Here is an 18172-nt window from a genome sequence, read left to right as displayed (position 1 = left end):
AAAACCTTGTAGACTATGGGGCTCAAGCGACGCATTCATATAAAAGATTTACTATTCAGATTAACATGCTGAATTTTGATCAGACACTTTGCATTTCATTACCATAGGTTAGTCCTTCCTCTCGTTTATAGTCAAATCTCTAGACTTGCTTTTCTCCCCATGGCAGGACACATTTGCATTAACAACTTCTTAAGTTGCTCCACATCATAGCAATGTGGCGTAGACTTTTCAGTTAGATTGTGCAACACATCCTTCCACTCCAGCACAGCACACACAGACCTGCATCAGTATTCTTTTGTTTCTCACCCCAGCCTGTGATCATTATAGCTGAGAATTGTTAGTGCCTTTCTTCTCATCATAAAGTTGTTTCTCTACTGAATCATCAATATCATTTTTGCCTCTCCTCATACCTTCAGCATACATTCCTACTGCTTGCAAACAAAATTTATAACAAACAATACCACCACCTTAGGACTTTCACCAGCATCAATTTGCTCTGCCTCATGCTCTCCTGTCCTCTCATGGACACACACACTCTATCATTTCACTGACGCCATAGGATCCTGAATGGACGTTCTTGCTGACAGTGCTTTGTCTTACCTCATATCACAAAGCAGCTCCCTGCATTTCCTCGTCACCCTTGCTGACTTTACTCCCATGACTTACAGAATTTACAGCCAGACTCTTCAAAACTAATGCCCTATTTACCCATGGAACTAATAGTTTACTGGTGTCCCTTCAGAAGGACTCCTCCTAAGAATGGAAAAGTAGTAAAGCTGACATGGGAGTCAATTAATTAAGAACTAAAGGATAGGAGTATAATTAAGATTAGCCTATATGGGTTTCTGGAAAATAGGTCTTGTCAAATAAACCTGATTTCATTTCTTGATGAGATTAGATTTGATTGATAAAGGTAATGCTGTGGGTGTAATAGACTTAGACATCCGCAAATGTATGAATCTTTGTTATTTTAAGACACTCCATGACTGGACTCTGACAGTCTCCAATGCCCCTGCTACCATCTTTTTCAGCCATGTCTTTCACAGGCTTAGTTGCCATCACATAGCTGGGGAGGTCAGGACACTTGATCTTCCCCCATCCTCAAATCAAGCACAGCCTACCCCAAAATACAGATCCTTGCTTGTAACATGCAGAGAATGAAAGACATCAACTCCTATGAAGATCTTTTCCTATGAAGAAAGGCTGAGAGAGATGGGGATGTTCAGGCTGAAGAAGAGAAGGCTCTGGGGAGAACTCATTGCAGCCTTTCAGTGCTTAAAGGGGACTTACAAAAAAGGTGGAGAGCAACTTTTTGCTCAAGCAGACAATGACAGGACAAGTGGAAATGGTTTTAAACTAAAAAGAGGGGAAATTTAGATGAGATGTTAGGAGGAAATTCTTCACTCAGAGGGTGATGAACCAGTGGCACAGGTTGCCCAGGTAAGCTGTGAATGTCCCATCCCCGGAGGTGCTCAAGGCCAGGTGGAACGAGGCCCTGGGCAGCCTGACCTAGTGGATGGCATCCCTGCCCATGGCACAGGGGTTGGAACTGGGTGATCTTTAAGGTCCCTTCCAACACGAGCCACTCTATGGTTCTATGAACTCCTAAATACACAGGAAATTTGTGTCACAAGCCCCAAGGCAACACCTTATGGAAGAAAATTGTAAAGCCAGCATGCTCAGATTTTATTAATAAACACCTCATCCCACTCATTCTCTCACAGAGCTCATTCATCACACTGCCCTGTGCACCAAGACCTGTGTGTTGAAGTGGCCTGGCCAAGACAATTTGTATTTCATTAATACCAATCTTAATATTTGTTATGAATCTCTGTATGTTTAGTTACATGAGATTAAAGTGTCTTCCTATGAGAATCTCCAAAAGGAGAAAACAGAAGATAGAAACTAGCACAGTGGATGTACCAGTCTGACACATTTACAAGGCACAAGAGAAATAATTGCATTCACTTTTCAGACAATAAAAGCGTTTATTGGGCTCAGCTTCTGTGATCCAATGGACTCTACTTGCCTCAAGCAAAAAATTCTCCTGCATGCACCGATGACAAAACTGCTATGCTGTGATTGCTTCAGATAGCTGGGAACTAGGCTCAGTATCCTCCAATCCAACATTTCCTATGTGTTGCAAGTTCTTGATGTGCCTGTGCATGAATTCACCAACTGCAGCATTCTTTGACATATGGGCTCTGCCCATAAGTGGAGACTGCATGTGTCCTGACTACAAATTTAGCTCGCTCTTTATTTCAGTCCAGGAACAGCGACTTGAGCGTCTGTGTTTCATACATGGCAATTTACCTTCAAGCTGCTTTCCAAGCAATGCTGCTAGCTCCCTGCAACAGGCACAGTGTACAAAGAGTCCATTCCAGAGCCTGCCCCACAGAAACGATGAGCTCTTAGGCCCCATCTTATCCCCCAGCCCTATCTCAGCTGGCCTTGCACTTTCAACTCCTGCATGCAACACACACACACATCCATGTCAAACAACTAAAACATCATTCAGAAAGAGTGAATTCTGCCCACTGGTATTTTTGAGCTGAAAAAAAAATATATAAAAATATACATAAAAAATAAATAAACCATACACAAACTATTTTAATTCCAGTAACAAGACCACTTGAGCACCAGGGGGGTTCCTGCTACGTGATGTGCAACGTGGGCTCCATCAGTCACCTCCAGAGAGCACCTGAGCAGTGTGGTCACGAGCTGGTTCACAGCAATTCCTCATGCAGCTTTGGCTCTCTTCCTCTTACAGCACACCAAGATTAGCAAGCAGGCAATGGACGTTAGCAAGCATCAATAACTATCAATTTAGGATAGATTCAAACTGTGACTGAAGATTGAAATCTTCCCCATATCCAAATGCAAATTGCCCAAAGTCTTCCGGTCTTTTCATTGTTTTGCCTTTCTTTAGTTGCAGCTATTCATGATGGGTCTTCTTCAATATAGCAGGAAACGCAGAGCTCAGGACAGCACTACAGCCATTTGTCACCGTTCTGCGGATTAGCCCGCTTTGTCTCAATGTTTTTCATCATGTCACTGTTAATATGCAATGCTTCACGAGAATATAACTCCTTAAAAACTTAAGGGGATAGGTTAAGAAACAACAACAAGGCAATTCTAGAGAAATCTCCAGGAAACAGATATTCAAATGTACAGATAGAACTGTATAAACACAGAAAACGGGGACTCTTCAGAGGAAACCAAAGCAGCTACTCCCTGAAAATACTGGAAAGCCAAATTTTGTGCCACCGAATTCAGCTAAAATGGTCACATTCCTTCTCATGTATTTAATCTCTCCCTAAAAGCATGTGCTTTTTCTCCCTCATTTTAACCCATCAAGAGGCCTCAAGGGCTAATATGATTCTCACTGCTACACTGTTACACCGTGGCAAGCTGCTTCTAGGCATACGGTGGGATCATTTTCTTTTCTTCATTTGATAAATAATAACTGCCTTATATCTACAATGGGATTACATCCTGTTTCACTAGCTTTAGTGAAAAGATGAACAGAGTACCCTTGACTTCACATAATTTTGTCTTTTCTTGCAAGGCTTTGGAGCATCAAGATTTATTTTTTTTTTGCCTATACTGAATTAGAAATGTTTTGATTCTTTTTTTTTTTTTTTTGCTGATGCAGGCATGACAGACTCTTACTAGTACTGCAGAGAAATCCGAAAAAGACATTATATTTTATGAAATATATCTGCAATTTGTACTTACAGCCAGCATCAAATTTAAACACTCCAAATCACGGTTAGGTGAAGTTTAGGGACAAATACATGCATAATTCATGAAAGCACAGCCATTACTGGTAGCTCCGTAGACTAAATAGTCCTTGGTAGGCACTGTGCACTTGAAGGATGCACCATATTCATGCTAGCAATATGGAGCCAAATTGATATTTATGGTGTACTCACAATCCATTCAATTCTGTTTCCATTTGAACACGCTGGTGAAATACAGTGCAATATTCCGTTTCAGTTACTAGCAAAAGATACACTACTTCCAGCAGACCTCCTGATAACTGGAGAGTGCAGAAGAGCTGATGACTGTACTGAGTCCACTGGGGATCTTGTTATGCCAATCTAATTAACCTGGAAAATGCTCAGCTAGCACCGTGCTTTAGTCTTGCACACAGATGGAAAATGGGCTGTTTAACTATTGTGTGTGCAAAGCAGACTTCTCATAACTCCCCAGTCAGCAGAAACATTTAAACATATGCATGCTTACCATTAATGTTAAACAGGTGCTTAAGCACACTGCTGAACAGGGAACATAACAATGAGCATGCCTCTGGAGTATGTGAGTTTTGCTTTAATTGCGATTGCATACATACAGTTTTAATTTATTTGGTTGCTCTTAGATATTACCAACAGCCTCCTTTCTCCAGTAGGACCCCAGCTCTGTTAGAAAATGAATAAATTGTGGAGACACTCTCTTCATATTATGAAAGCCTACCCATAAAAGCCAAGGAACCAAAAGAAGAAGTAACTAACTTTTATTTTTAAATTTTCTGTAATCTTTGATAGATTTTGATTCCTCCAGGAGTGTCCAAATCCAAATTAATAGTACCTTCCTTAACAAAGTTTTTGACAAATTATAACTCTAAATGATTAATGCTAATAAAATAAAATGCACAAAGAATAACATAAAAACATCAGGGACCATAGCAAAAGCTTTTCTTTCCTGAAAAATAAAACCAATAACAACAAATTCTCAAATAGCAAGATCAGGAAAGGTACTGTCATACTGATATGAAGTACAATTAATTTCTGCTCTTCCCACAGCAATTCACATATCCTTCGTGTGGACCATAGATCTGTTTTTTAATGGAGTCAATAAACTCAGAGCTCATGAATAATAATATTCCTGCATTACAATCATTTGCTTTACAAACGAGATCTTCATAAAAGGTACTTTCAGCCCCCTCACAGCAGCATGAGAAGGCATTCATATGAACATATTTTTCACATCCTCATAATTAGACACAAGAAAAGGGCAATACAAGCTTATTTCTAGGTTGTTTTGGTTATGTCGTATACTACAGAAGAAATACTCAGTATTTACAGAAAACATGCCAAGCTATCATTCCAATTTTTCTCCATGGTTTTAATAACATCAGTCCCAAATCATAAACTAATAAAAATGTTTCATTTCCAGCATGTTTCCCAGTTCATCATTATCAGTGAAAATCCAAACAAAAGTGCAGGCACACAGCATGCTCTATGGAGCATCTGATGGAGCTTTTGAGGTTCTTTATGGGGGACAACGCACAAAATGGGATAAAGTAAAAACTTCAGAGTGCTTTCCTCAACATGCAGCATCCTCTGGGATAACCACCTTACTCTCCCTTTCTACTTTACTTCTTTATCATGTCCCTTACCTTTGTTGTTTTTTATTTATTTATTTTATCTCCATTATATTTCTGTTTGCAATCTTAAAAAGATAATAGTTGAAAATCCTTAGTGACACAGCACGTGGTGGGGTTTTGTGTTGAGATTCAGGTCTGAAGGCACCTGAGTCTCAGACAAATTCCTTATTCAGCTCAGCAGAGGTAGTAAACCCATTAAGTTCAGCAAAAGTTTTGCTTGAGTAAGTGCTGAATAATGACTACAGAATGAGGCCATCTAATGTGTGACTGGAATTCCTGCCAAGTCTAACAATCTCCACACACACCTGAGTTGATGAAATATTCTGGCCAGTATTCTCAGTAACTTGAGAGTGATTTTTCACAGGGTTCAGCAGTCTGCTTACTGTCCAGTGCTTCACTTGGGCATGCAACAGCCACCAGTGCAGCTAATCCCACTGTCTTGAGTGGTCAGTTGTCTCACGTGTGCTTTGGCTGGGCTTTTGGGTGCATCTCATGGTAATCTCTAGAGTCATTTGGGATGAGATAGTGGAAATAGTTCATATTTTTTAATAAAGACAATAAATATTGAGTCACACCATCAAAGAGGCCTCATCACAAACAAAATCCTAGCCTGGTTGCTGGCCATTCAGTGAGTTTTCAATTCTCCTACCTTGTGCTTTGTAAGCCTTCAGACTGGTACGTACAAATTGTACATACCTTTCTTTGTATGATTCAGGGTTGAACTCAGACTCAGCTACACAAATAGTAATTCTCTCCCCTGGTCAAAATACCACAGGTGATTCCATTGTTGTTGTTCTCAGCCTTTAATTTGATAGTGATAGAGAGGATATCATCGGACATACCGATATCACAGCATTTTGTGCTTGGAAACCACCTGCAAGACACACTTTTCTTCCCAGTGCACAGCATAAGCATTACAACACAGGTGCTCCACAAATTCCCAGGATTTTATTGATACCACCACAAAACAGTTACTGCAAAAGCAGAATTTAACATAACCTTGATAATCCACTTCAAGGGCAATGAGGACATGGTAAATGCAAGCTTTCCTTTCTACAATAATAATATTTCCTTAAGACGGTAGCAAATCCACAACATCTACATGTGTATGCAGGCTACATCTGGGACCCAATTCTAGTCTATTGTCAACATTTGGGCCCTAATTGTTTATATTTATTCTGTAGATTAGTTTAATTTTAAAATTTATTCCCAACTGAAGCCTTTCTAAAATGAACACCAAGGGAATCTGCTAAATGCGATGCTCCATTGGGAAGGAATGCCCAGCTTCCTAAGGGACAGCCTTATGCATTAGTGGATTACACAGGATTTACAGGACATAAAACAATCTAATAAATATGTTTTGCTTGTTAATCTCACATGAGTCGCTGTTTAGTACAACAATGTACAGACAACACACATGCAAACACACAGACCTAGAAGAATAAATGCACGCACTGAGTTTGTGATGACAGAAAACCACTTAGATTAAGTCCTTTTATAGCTAGAGGTGCATTATAATGTTCTAGGGCAGCTCTGTATATGTGCAAACCATGGACCAAGCAATTTCTGCAGCAAGATGGCATCTGGCTGAGATGCAGCTCCTCTCTTGCTACAGGTAGACTGTAGCAGTGGGAAACTCAACCTGCTTCTGCACGTGTGTGTTGGGACCTGGCCAGAGTAAAATCCTAACCACGCAGCTCGTGTATCCCCACATCCCACTGCAGATGGTTGGCAAGACCTGGAAAGACATGCAGAGCAGTACTTGTCCTGATAATGGCAAAGACCTAGTGGGGTGTTTAGTGTCATCTGAGATGCTCTGGAATATCTATGGCTACGTTTAAGCAATGGACTCAAGCCATAGATGTCTGCAGTGTAGATGTTTATGGCTCAGCCAGTACTCCCTATTTCTTTAAGTCAATGAAAGGAAATTGGCACTTAAGAGTGCAGTTCCTCTGGTCCATTTTGTACACCTACATGAAGTTGGGATGAATCATGCCCCAGATTCCATCAACTAAAATGATTGTAAAAGAGAGCCAAGGCTGACGGTATTAGATATAGATGTCTCCATTGAAGAAGCCAATGTTTGGTTAGAGGAATCCTATTCCTACCTTGTTCTAATGAAGAACTATAAGAGCCAGAGAAACTATAGCACTTCCCTCAGGGACTATTCCAGTAGATAAACAATTTCTCTGTAAAAACCGAGCATCTTATTTTTCTAGTCCAAAATGTTCCAACTTCAACTTCTAGCTTTTGAATCTTGCTCCGCCTTTGTCAGCTACATTAAAGATCCAGTTCCTATTAGAAGTTCCATATCAACCAGAGGTATACTTATGCATGACTTGTTACTGCCTTCCCCTTTATACAGACAGTTAGACGAATACTAAGTGAGCACAAGTTTCTGCCAAGAAATGCAACCTGTGGGATGCACAGGAGTGACACGTGGTGCAAGGGAGCATGCTATGAATTATCTTCTAGCAGTTAAAAGACACATTGCACAATGTAGGGGGGAACTTTCCTCATCATCTCAGGCCATCAACCTCTCCAAAACTTCATTTTAGGTTGTGATCTTTGGAAAGAAGATGAAAATCCAGACTTTATTACTGAACAAAAGTAACCCCTCAGATATGGATGAGTACAATGCTGCTGTCCTGACTGCACACCCAGCTCTGCAGCCTCAGTTACTGTTCAGGGTGCTAGTGAACGACAGCTGAGTGGGTAGCAGTAAAACCACAACAGGCCCCTCAATTTCTCCTCTCTTACCATTCAGGAAAACAGCGAAAATGTTCAGAAAGAGTGGGCATACACTCTCCTGTGAACAGTCAAGACCCAGACGAGGGACAGAAAAAAGAACATGAAAATGTTCCTTTCTCCTTGCAAGCAGGAGGAAGCAGAGGAGCTGCTGCTTAATACCCAAGACAGAGTGATGCAGGAGTGATTCCTGCATCAAGATTCAAGATGTTGAACCTTCCCAATTATGAAAATTAGTTTCACCACAAGTTCCCCATTTTTCTTTCCCATTGCTAAATACTGACCAGCAGCACAGACTACTACATGAATCCCAAAGCCGTTCTGAGACACAGTCTGGCCCCACATATTTCGCATGAGATTTGCAGCTCCAGCAGATCCCTTACCACTTCCCAACACACCATGGGTAGACTCAGCCCCTCTATGCCATAAATAAGGATAAAGCTGTCCCTTTAGACAAAGTAGGCAACATTGTGATCCAACTCGATATTTCCTCGTGGAGCTCTCAACCATCCCACCTTAAACATGCAAACACTCTTAATTTCCCATCAACTACTGACACAACATCAGAACAGGCCCAGCACATCTCACAGCTCTTCCACTGGGCACAACACAGCAATCCCCGTACCTCCTATGGATTGTACCCTCTGCTGCATGTATTATCCCAACAAAAGGAAAAACTTGCTCTCTGTTACGCTTGACCCAGAAAGGATACCAGACTGCTACAGTCCTCCAAACACAACCCACCTCTCAGTAAGCAGCAGCAGATCCAAAGATCTGCCAAACAGCAAGAACTGCAGCAGAAATTTCATTTCTGCCTGACTTAAAACTTTAGTTGGAGCCATGATAGCTCACCTGGTAACTGCTGCCATAGCTGCCCTGCTTGCAGCTCTGGAGCCCCTGTGTTTCCGCTGAGGTAGTAGACAGCTGATGGGTTGTACACAAAATATGGGCTGCATTAAGCTTCTAAATTAAGTGGGAGCTGAGGCAGAGGGAAGGACAAAGTAGCAGGGAGACTGAGCTGGAACAGAAACACCACCACCTACTCCAGTGTGGAATTTTTAAGAAAGATTAATCTCTATGCAGCTTCTTTACCCCATGGTAGGCCAGCTGCATTCTTGGCTGAGGAACATTACACCACGTTCAGTGTGCTGTGATTGATCACTGCAAGCAATAAACCCGTAGATAAAATACAGCAAATAAGGGAAATTACAATGGAACTTCAATGCCTGTTATTTATAGGCTTTAATATGAATTTACTGCTCCTGAGAGGCACTAGAAAAACCAAATGGGCAGGAGCAAAGCTGGGCTTTCTGTTTGGCTGCACCAGTGTGTCTCTAGGAAGACACAGAAAGAGCTCACCAAGACTGACAGGGTAGCTTCATCCTCATGCCACCTGTACCCTTGAGGACTACAAGCCCTCGCAGATGCCAGCAGAGTTTCTGAGGATAACACTTGCCACTGGGCTTATTTTTGTTTTTATATACGCATCCAAGCTGCAGCTACCAGAGTCAGGATTCAAACAGTCAAAGAAAACATCTAAATCTCCAGACTCTTCTATAAGTCCTCCCAGCGAAGCAGGACAGCCTCTTCTGCCCCAGTCATAATTCTTTTTCAAGAGAGTAAAGCAGAAAAGCAGCACATTCATCAGAGTTTCTCTTGGTAGTTTCCAAACATTAGGGCAGATTCTGGCTAGGCTGAAACTCAGAACAAGAGTTCTAACTCAGAACACATCCTTCTAACAGGGAGAGCTGGCTACAGCAGAGTGCTCACTGCTGTCACTGACAACTGAACACGCCTAAATAAAGCATGCTCTTGTACAGAAGATTGAATTTTGCCTCACAGACCCCTATGTGCTTTCACTAAGCCCATTTCTCCACTTGCCTAAGTGTCTACTTCCAGAAGTAGCAGCTCCTCTTTATCTTCATTGCAGTTGCACCTCTACCCATTTTGGTTCTCAAAATGTACATGGGTGTACATAAAATGAGAACCTGACACTGCACTAAAGGCCCTCTTTAAAACAACTCTTTTTTTTTTTTTTTGTATTTGCTTGCAATCATGTTAAAAAAAAAAAAAAAAGGAAGATGAAAAAAGCAAGCCTGTATGTGCTTGATAGATCAGTCCTGGGGGAAATGAAGGCATGGGCAGAATAAAACAACTGCAATTGCAGTTGGTATTATCATCCTTGACCTGACAACTGAATGCGTAGGGGAATAAATAAATAAATAAATATTTCAATGAAATAAACCATATAGCTGCACCTACAGTTAGGATCAAATGTAGGTGCGTTAAATTAATCTCCAGAAGTGATGTACATTTATCTCCAAGCCCTATTGTTGCACATTAACTTGAAAGAGACTGTGAAAAACTCGTGGGATATGTCAGTTGTTACTAGAGGAAACCACTGTGTGTTAATCACTCCCTATGGTATTTATGTAGAATTAAGAGAAATCCCATTGTAAGAGCATGAACTATTTCTCAAAGTTACATTCCCCTGGCTCAAATGATTAATGGGAAATAGTGCAGTAAAATAAAAATAGGCACCTTTCCAGGTAAATGTTGTTGTTTAAAAAAGCCAAAAGAAAGCCCTGGTGAAATACTATCACAAGGATAAAAACATTTATCTTGGTGTCACAAGAATGGCTTCGTTTTTGCTGGTCTAATTAGGTAATAAAGAAATCACAGGTGTAGTAACTCTGTGAGCTATCACCATACTTAAAAAAGGCCCACTGCATGGCCAGCATGCCAGTATTATCACTTGCTGCCACATCATTTTAAGAATGAAATAGCTCAGTTTAAGAAAGATTTTTTAAAAAAGAAAATCAATATATAGTTAGAAGCTTGTCCAGATTCTAAGCAACAGCAAAAGTGCTAGAAAACAAACAAACAAACAAGAAAACACTGCAGACTTTGAATTTTCAATGACTTTTCAAATTCTTTAAGGCAATTAAAGCAGTGCAGGATTTAATGCACTCCCCTGTGACTCCACACACAGCCCTCCCCTCATCTCAGTGACTGCCAGGTGTGTGAGAGAGGACACTCAGAGCAGGAGGGTTTGACATGACTAGTTCAGGACTCTGATACTAGTTGTAACAAAAACAGTAAATAGATAAAAAGTAAAATACTTAAAAAAAAAAAAAAAATTAAGAAAAAGGGGTAATGGAAGTACCAGTCTTAACTTGCTAGACCTTCTACTGAAAGTGTAGCTGAGATTTCAGGATTAGGTCCACTAGTTATTATCTTGAAAAAATGTGAAATCCCTCCAAAGATCTTGAAGCTCGAATATTCACCTAAATTTAATTCTTGCTTAAATAAACTGCAGATCCAGTTGCAACCACAGACCAGCTTAGCACAGAAACCAGCTGTGTGTTTTAGGTGGCCCATAAAAACACAAGCATTAACTAAAGAAGTCAGCTGTGTCAGTGGAACAGTTTCCTTGTCCCTGAATTTCATTGAAGAACTCTTTTCTGAGACGCTGTCAAAGGGAAACCTGGCATCGAGTCAGGGGGGACCGCCCTGAGTGACAGTAAGAAAGCAATAACTGTGACTTAGCAGCTTGGGGGCCAGATCCTACTCCCCTCCCGTCTGAATCAACGGCAAGCACTATTGTCTCTGGCAGGGTTTGAATTGTGGACAGCCCTGGCTACAAAGCTCTCTGTGCAGATCGATCACTCTAGCTTTTGCTCATCTCACAGAGGTGTGCAGATGCGGATCCATTTTGCCACACTCAGAAGTGCCAGCCAAAAATCCCAGCAGAAGCCCCAGCCCTCAGCTGAGCAGCAGTCAGGGAATCCCTGCCTGCTCCTTGGTTCCTGACTTCATACACCAGCGAGGAAAATGTGTGTGAGGCTTTTATTAATTTTGTGACATCGCCTATGTAAATTAGGTTAATCCTGCACTTTAATCGAACAATGCCATCTCAGGTGGTTAATTATTTTTTCTTAGTGGTAGAGCACATCCTCATCACAGACTATAACAACCTCTAGGATCAGGAGCTTGAGCAAATAATAATCTACATTTACCCATGTTAAAAAAGTTCCAGCACCAGATATTTCCCAGGCATTTAAAAGGCAGAACGAAAGGAGTACGATGCAGTCACACTGGCTGTGCAATTCTGCTGGGGAATTGTTTGCAGAAGTTCCTGTTCAGTTCCCTTAGTTGAATTCACAGGTCACATAGCATTGCACCTTCCTCTTAAAAACTACTGCTGGAAAAAAAGCAACATTATCAGACTTGGAGAAGGAGGTATTCCCTTAAAAAGCCAGCAAAGCCTTTTACTACAGAACTTAATTAAAGGATGAAGAACACTTTGCCTGCCTCTTGAACACGCTGACATAAGGCACGAGAGAGACACGTGGTACCATTTGTACTACACCCCAACATCTCCCCTCCAAGGGTGGCCAAAAGCCAGCTGTGAGCGCTTTGCTGGGGAGCAGGGAGGGGACAGGAGACCAACAGGTACCCTTTGCGATCTCCAGGTCAGGCGCAGGAAGTTATTCTCCCAGCGAAGCGCCCTGCAGACATCCCATTGCCCCATCACCACCTCTTCATCCCATCAGCAGCCCCCGGGGCACCGTGCATTCCCAGCGGGTCAAGCCAGCGGGCAAAACACACCAATATATTTCCATCAGCACAAGATGGCAACCAGCGCTTCTTCCGGGAGAGCAGCTGGCTTTTTCTTTATTTTTTTTTCCTTTTTCCTTAATGGAGGGGGGAGCTGATTGAAAAGGCATCCCGAGTAGGATTTTTTTTTTTTTTAAAGGCATCGAGGCAAATGCTTGCACTAGTAATACTCAACGGCACGCCAGATATCCCCCCCACCAGCACCCCAATATCAACTTGGCGAAGTTGCCCGTACGGAGAGCGATACCCAGAGCGAGCCCGGCTCTGCCGACCCCCCAGCCGGGCGCCCCCCCACCCCTCGCTGCCCCCCCGGCCCCCTCCTAACGGGGGGCAGCGCCGCAGCCTCCTCACCTCCAGGAGCATCCTCCCTGGATGCCCCCGCACCCAAGGGTGGCCCGTGGGGGGGTGTCAGGGCTCCGGGCAGTGCCGAGCCCCAGCAGGGAGCCCCGACACTTACTTACAAGCACTGGAGGCGCCAGCCGCAGACACTTACCATCATGTTTCCTTGCATTTTAGCGGTTTGAAACATTGCCTTTTCCTTCATTTTTTTGCTCTGTGCGTGCGTACGTGTGCTGCTCTCCGGGAGTTACTTAATCCAGCGGCTGGAGCACTTTAGCGAAGAACTGGCGTGCACTTGCGATGGCTTTTTGGTGTGGAGTGGAGGGGACTACGAGCAGCAGAGGGGGAGGCTGCCTGCTTGATTTTCTTTTTTTTTCTTCCCCACGCTTTCGACATATATTTTCCCTTTTGCCAAAAAAAAAATAAATAATAAAGCAAAGAAAATAAAGCTAGCCCTGCCGGAGGGGAGGCAGGAGCTTGCAGAAGGGGGGTGCAGCTGGGCTCAGTCCCCTCCCAGCTGCAGCTTTTGCCCTGGGGAGCCGCCGGGGGGAGCGGGAGGGAGCCGCCCGCCCGCCCCCGCCCCGGCCATCCCCGGCCACCGCCCCGGGCCCGGGAGGTCTCGGCGAGCCGAAGCCACCCCAGGAGACCGTTTGCAAATTGGGGGGGGTGGATAATAAATAAAAGAGAGATGGAGAGGGGCGGCGGGGCGATGGCCCCCTCCCCTGGCCGTGCCCGACTCGCTGCTCTCCCGGGGGGGGGGGGATGCACATGTGTTTTTTGGTTTTTTTTTTTTTTTTTTTTTTTTTTTTTTTTTTTTTTTTTTTTCCAAACAGGAACAGAGGAAAGGGAGGTGGGGAGAGGAGCCGCCTCTCCCGGCGTTAACTGTTCACCGGCTAGAGCCTGCGCGGCCCCTGCCAGGCCACAGCTGCTGCAAGGAGGCATGGGGATGAGGAATCCCACCGGCGGGGGTTAGCGGGGGATGCGCGCCGCCGTTTCCATGGCTGTCCCCCATCCTCGCCGCCCCCTGCCCACCAGGAGCCGCCGGGAAAAGCCCAGCTTAGTCCTGGGGGGGCGCCCCCAGTGTGGGGTAAGGGGTACGGGGTGCGGGGTGTCCCCATCCGGTGCAGCCGGAGCTCAGCCCCACAGTGGGGAAATGAACACTTATGCCCGCAGCCAGCCCCCGGGCAACCCTTTTGCTCCCTTCCAGCAGCATCCCCACTTTTCCTGGGGTTTTTCACCGCTGTGAGCCCCGGGGAACCTCTCTACCCCCAGCCAAGCCGCTCCTCCAGCGGCCGTTGGGAGATGCTTCTCTCCGGCCGCCCTTGCAGGTAGGTGGATTTCCAGAAACAGCCCTGCCACACATCCCAAAGGCTTACACCTCAGCCTGCCCACGTGAAAAACTCCTTCCAGAAGAGCTGCATCTTTTTCTCTCTTCCCAGATTGCATGTGTGTCACTTGTCCAGTGATGCACCAGGAGTAATCACAGCCATCTCCAGGATTAGATGCCCATCAATTTCATTTGGGATGGTCTTGCCCACTCCAAAGAAAAAAAGATACGCTGAGAAGTGAGGAAGTGATTTGCTTAATAGCTGAGCAGGAAAACCAAGAAGAAAAAGGTGTAGGCAGAAACTCTCTTCTTGTCACCCTAGGTTTAACCAAGGCGATGGCTAAAGTGGAAGCTCTCTGGTTTTTCACTGGGGGAATTGCAGACCCTTCCACGAGTTCTTTTGCTGTGCTCATCTGTAGCACCTCAAACTCCGGTCCTTCACAGCTTGTAGCATCTTCTTCTCACAGGCAATGGCCATTCATTAGGAACAGGAGATAAAGTGTGCAATACCATAGTGGTGCTCACACCATTTTTCTTTCAGCCATGATCCAACTCTTGGAAGATACTCGAATATAAAATCTCTCACCTATGATGTTAAGCATGTCTTGAAAGCAATGGTAATGAGGAAGTGAACACATGCAAAGTGCTTTAGCTATGGTTAATTGTAGCCTCATCTCTGCTCAGGCTGAGATCGAAAGCCACTCATGGGAAATGCCGATGGCAGGTGATATTGGTGCACCTGAGGTCTGCCTGTGTGAGCTGTCATACTGCAAAAATACCACTCACTTGCACTTGAAACTTCACTTACAGGTCTTGGTTATCTTCTCCCTTGTCTTTGTTTGGGAACCGGTTACACCTGATACATGGTGCCTCTTGAGCAGGAAGTTCTTCATAATGTTTCTCGAATTTTTGTCTCTTGTTTTCTTTACTTCAATTTTTATGTTTTATCAAACAGTTCCTGTTGCATCTCAGTATTTTACCCTCAGGTGTTTTAATTATGTATGAATGCAGAATATTTTGTTATCTACTTCACAGTTAGTAGTCCCATTTGCCTCTTGCTTTACTTTATATACCAACAGAATTACTTACCGTATATTGCACTCTGGAAATAGTGTTTTTTGGATATTTTTGCCTCAGCTTTGGCATAATGCAGCTACTGGGTTTGCCTGTCTATTTTCATTTAATTTTTAATTTACATACAATTGGAATAACCATAGCAATTGCCTTGATTAAAAGAGCTTTGTTTAAAGTTGAACTACAGGCAAAATGCTTAGTTTCACCTTTGACATTATCCAGTTCTTGAGATTTTTTTTATTATTTGACACCAACCAGGGCTCATTTGGCCGGCATTTGTACATTAGCGTGCTTCTACACCCACCACAAACTATGCTCACATCTTCATAATACAGAGATTTCAAAAGAAATAGGAACCAACAGTCAGTGTCTGCAACACAGTGCAAGATGATAACACTGCTGATGTTGGAGCAAAATCAAAATCTATTATGTGACAAATTCTTGATTTACCACCATTAGTTCTCAGGTTTTTGAACTATTTAACACTTTGAGAAAAGAAGCAGTAATCGCTTTATCTCTGAAAGCTTTATGGCCAGTATCCACCCTTGGAGGTTTTCAAGATCCTACTGGATAAAGCCCTGAGCAGCCTGGCTCTGAGCTGGAGGTTGGGCTAGAGACAAGCCTAAATTATCCTGTGACCCATAAGATCAGAAAACTCCAAACTGAATGACCTTTTTTGTTACTGGCTGTACTTGGTTGCCATCCAGCCAGCAGGATACTTGATCTATATAAGAAAACAGAATGTCTCGTAAGGAAAGGACTTGCGTCACTTTCTAAGATGATTCCAAAACTGCAACCCTCATGGTCACAAGGACTTTGGCTTCTGCCTATCATGACTTTGGCTGCTCTTTTCCATATCTGAATCACTTCTGTTTGGCTGATGGAACAGCTAGGACTTGCTCTGGGATGTTGAAGTGTGAGACTAAGTCATGCTCCAGACTTGTACCTTGAGCTGTGGCCAGGTGATTCCACTATAAATGGTCAATGAAGCAGTTTGGTAAGTTTTAGGCAGCTACAGATGATATTACCACATTAATCTCTTGTTAATGTTAATGTTAACCCCATTGGACTTCTTTTCATCAGGCATTCAATCTACTATTGAGCTTTTCTTCATGGATTTTCCCCAGGTAATTTTAATGGAAATACACTAGAGCTGCAACAAATAGTTATTCTCACTGAACAAGGATCAACTTTTCACACCTAGGAAGTGAAATGGTGAATGCAGAAATGACCTGAAATTTCTTCCACATTTCTGTAGGGAACATTTTTGACTTTGAATGATGTGGAAAGATAACCAATCACCCTACGACCCAAGACAGTAGCAAGACTTAAGATGTTAAAAAGCTTGCTGGTGGCTATTCTGAATTTAAGACTAAAGAAAGTCCAGAAAACTTCAATAAAAAAAAATGAAAATATTTCTTAACCATGTCAGTCTTTGTATTAGAGAAAAACTGATAGAATTTATGACTTCTTGCATTTGTCATTTTAGTCCAAATGTACCTCCTTTGTCAGCAGAGTCACTGGACTATGAACATGGGAAAGTTCAGCCTAGACTCAGCTGACTCTCAACAGCAAGGTTTTAAGTGAAACCTCTGTATTTATACATATATGCATAATATAATTATATATACATATCCATCCATTTGTATCTAAGGTACATACCAGCAGAAAAAACCTGGGAACTTGGGCTTCTTTTTATACCTGATCCGGAGATTTTCTCTATATCTCAGGTATTATGACAAAAACAATATGGCATCTTTATCTGCCAATATTTTTATAGGCCATTTTGAAGAAATGTGTTTTTCTCACTTCTATCACAGTATGCAATACATGGGAAAAAAAGAAGGAGAAAAATCTGCCTTATAGAAATTTTATTCTTTGTGGGTTTCAGTACTCTGATGCAGACTTTCTCTATCTGAAAGGGAACACAGGCTACAATGCTTACATCCTATTCACAATACTTTATTTAAAGCTATGATGATAAGAGAGTGGGAGAATTTATTTTATCAAATAAAACCCATTCACTGCATTTGATGCTGGCTCTCCTTCTCACTAGCCAAAACAAGCCTGGGAACAGTCCTGAATAGAAAGAAAGAATTAATCTCATGCAGTATTAGCTGGCTGCATAGCACTGACTTTCATTTATTCAGTATTTTTAAAGAAAAATGTTTTAAGTATGTAAGACCACAGACAAATACAACAACTGTTGAACTAAAAGTCAGTTCTGAGAGTATCAGCATTTTACTTCCTCTCCTTAATTTAAGGTCATTTTTTATTCTCCCCAGTAAAAGAATTTGTGTAATTTCAAAATATTTCAAACAACACTTTCTTCTAAGTCAAACTCTTCTGTGAGAATCCCATCTCTCTCTTGTCAGCCTCATCCCTCAGTCCTGCAATCAGGCTTCTCTCCACCCTAATTTCAAGACTGTGCCCTCTAAGACCAAGTCATAATATTGATGATCCTTATGGGTCCCTTCCAACTCGGGATGTTCTATGATTCTATGATAATACACCTCCCCAGCAGTACACCCTCTCCCTTACTTCCTGGCAGACCCATGTTCACAGCACAGTGTGTTGTGGTGAGACCCACACCTTCTACCTTTCGTGGGGCAAGTGGGTTGAACTGAGCACTGAGGGGGGGGCTGATTTGCACTTTCTGTCACACACCAGTTTGC

General features: G+C 42.8%; 1 protein-coding gene across 2 annotated transcripts in view; it reads right to left on the bottom strand.

Annotated features, from left to right (window-relative positions):
- Positions 1–18172, bottom strand: part of DPP6 (dipeptidyl peptidase like 6) — a 554044-nt gene that overhangs the window by 475620 nt on the left and 60252 nt on the right. Inside the window, exon 1 of one of the 2 annotated variants that reach the window (XM_040548019.1) lies at positions 13251–13498. The exons of the other annotated variant lie outside the window; for it this stretch is intronic. Coding sequence (XP_040403953.1) covers positions 13251–13301 — 51 coding nt within the window. The 5' untranslated portion in view covers positions 13302–13498. Of the gene's footprint in view, positions 1–13250; positions 13499–18172 lie in introns of those variants that run through there. 2 annotated transcript variants of the gene reach the window in all.

The sequence above is a fragment of the Cygnus olor genome, chromosome 2 (assembly GCF_009769625.2).
Source record: "Cygnus olor isolate bCygOlo1 chromosome 2, bCygOlo1.pri.v2, whole genome shotgun sequence".
Lineage (NCBI taxonomy): Eukaryota > Metazoa > Chordata > Aves > Anseriformes > Anatidae > Cygnus > Cygnus olor.
The sequence above is the reverse complement of the archived record's forward strand: the minus strand, read 5'-3'. Positions and strand labels throughout refer to the sequence as shown.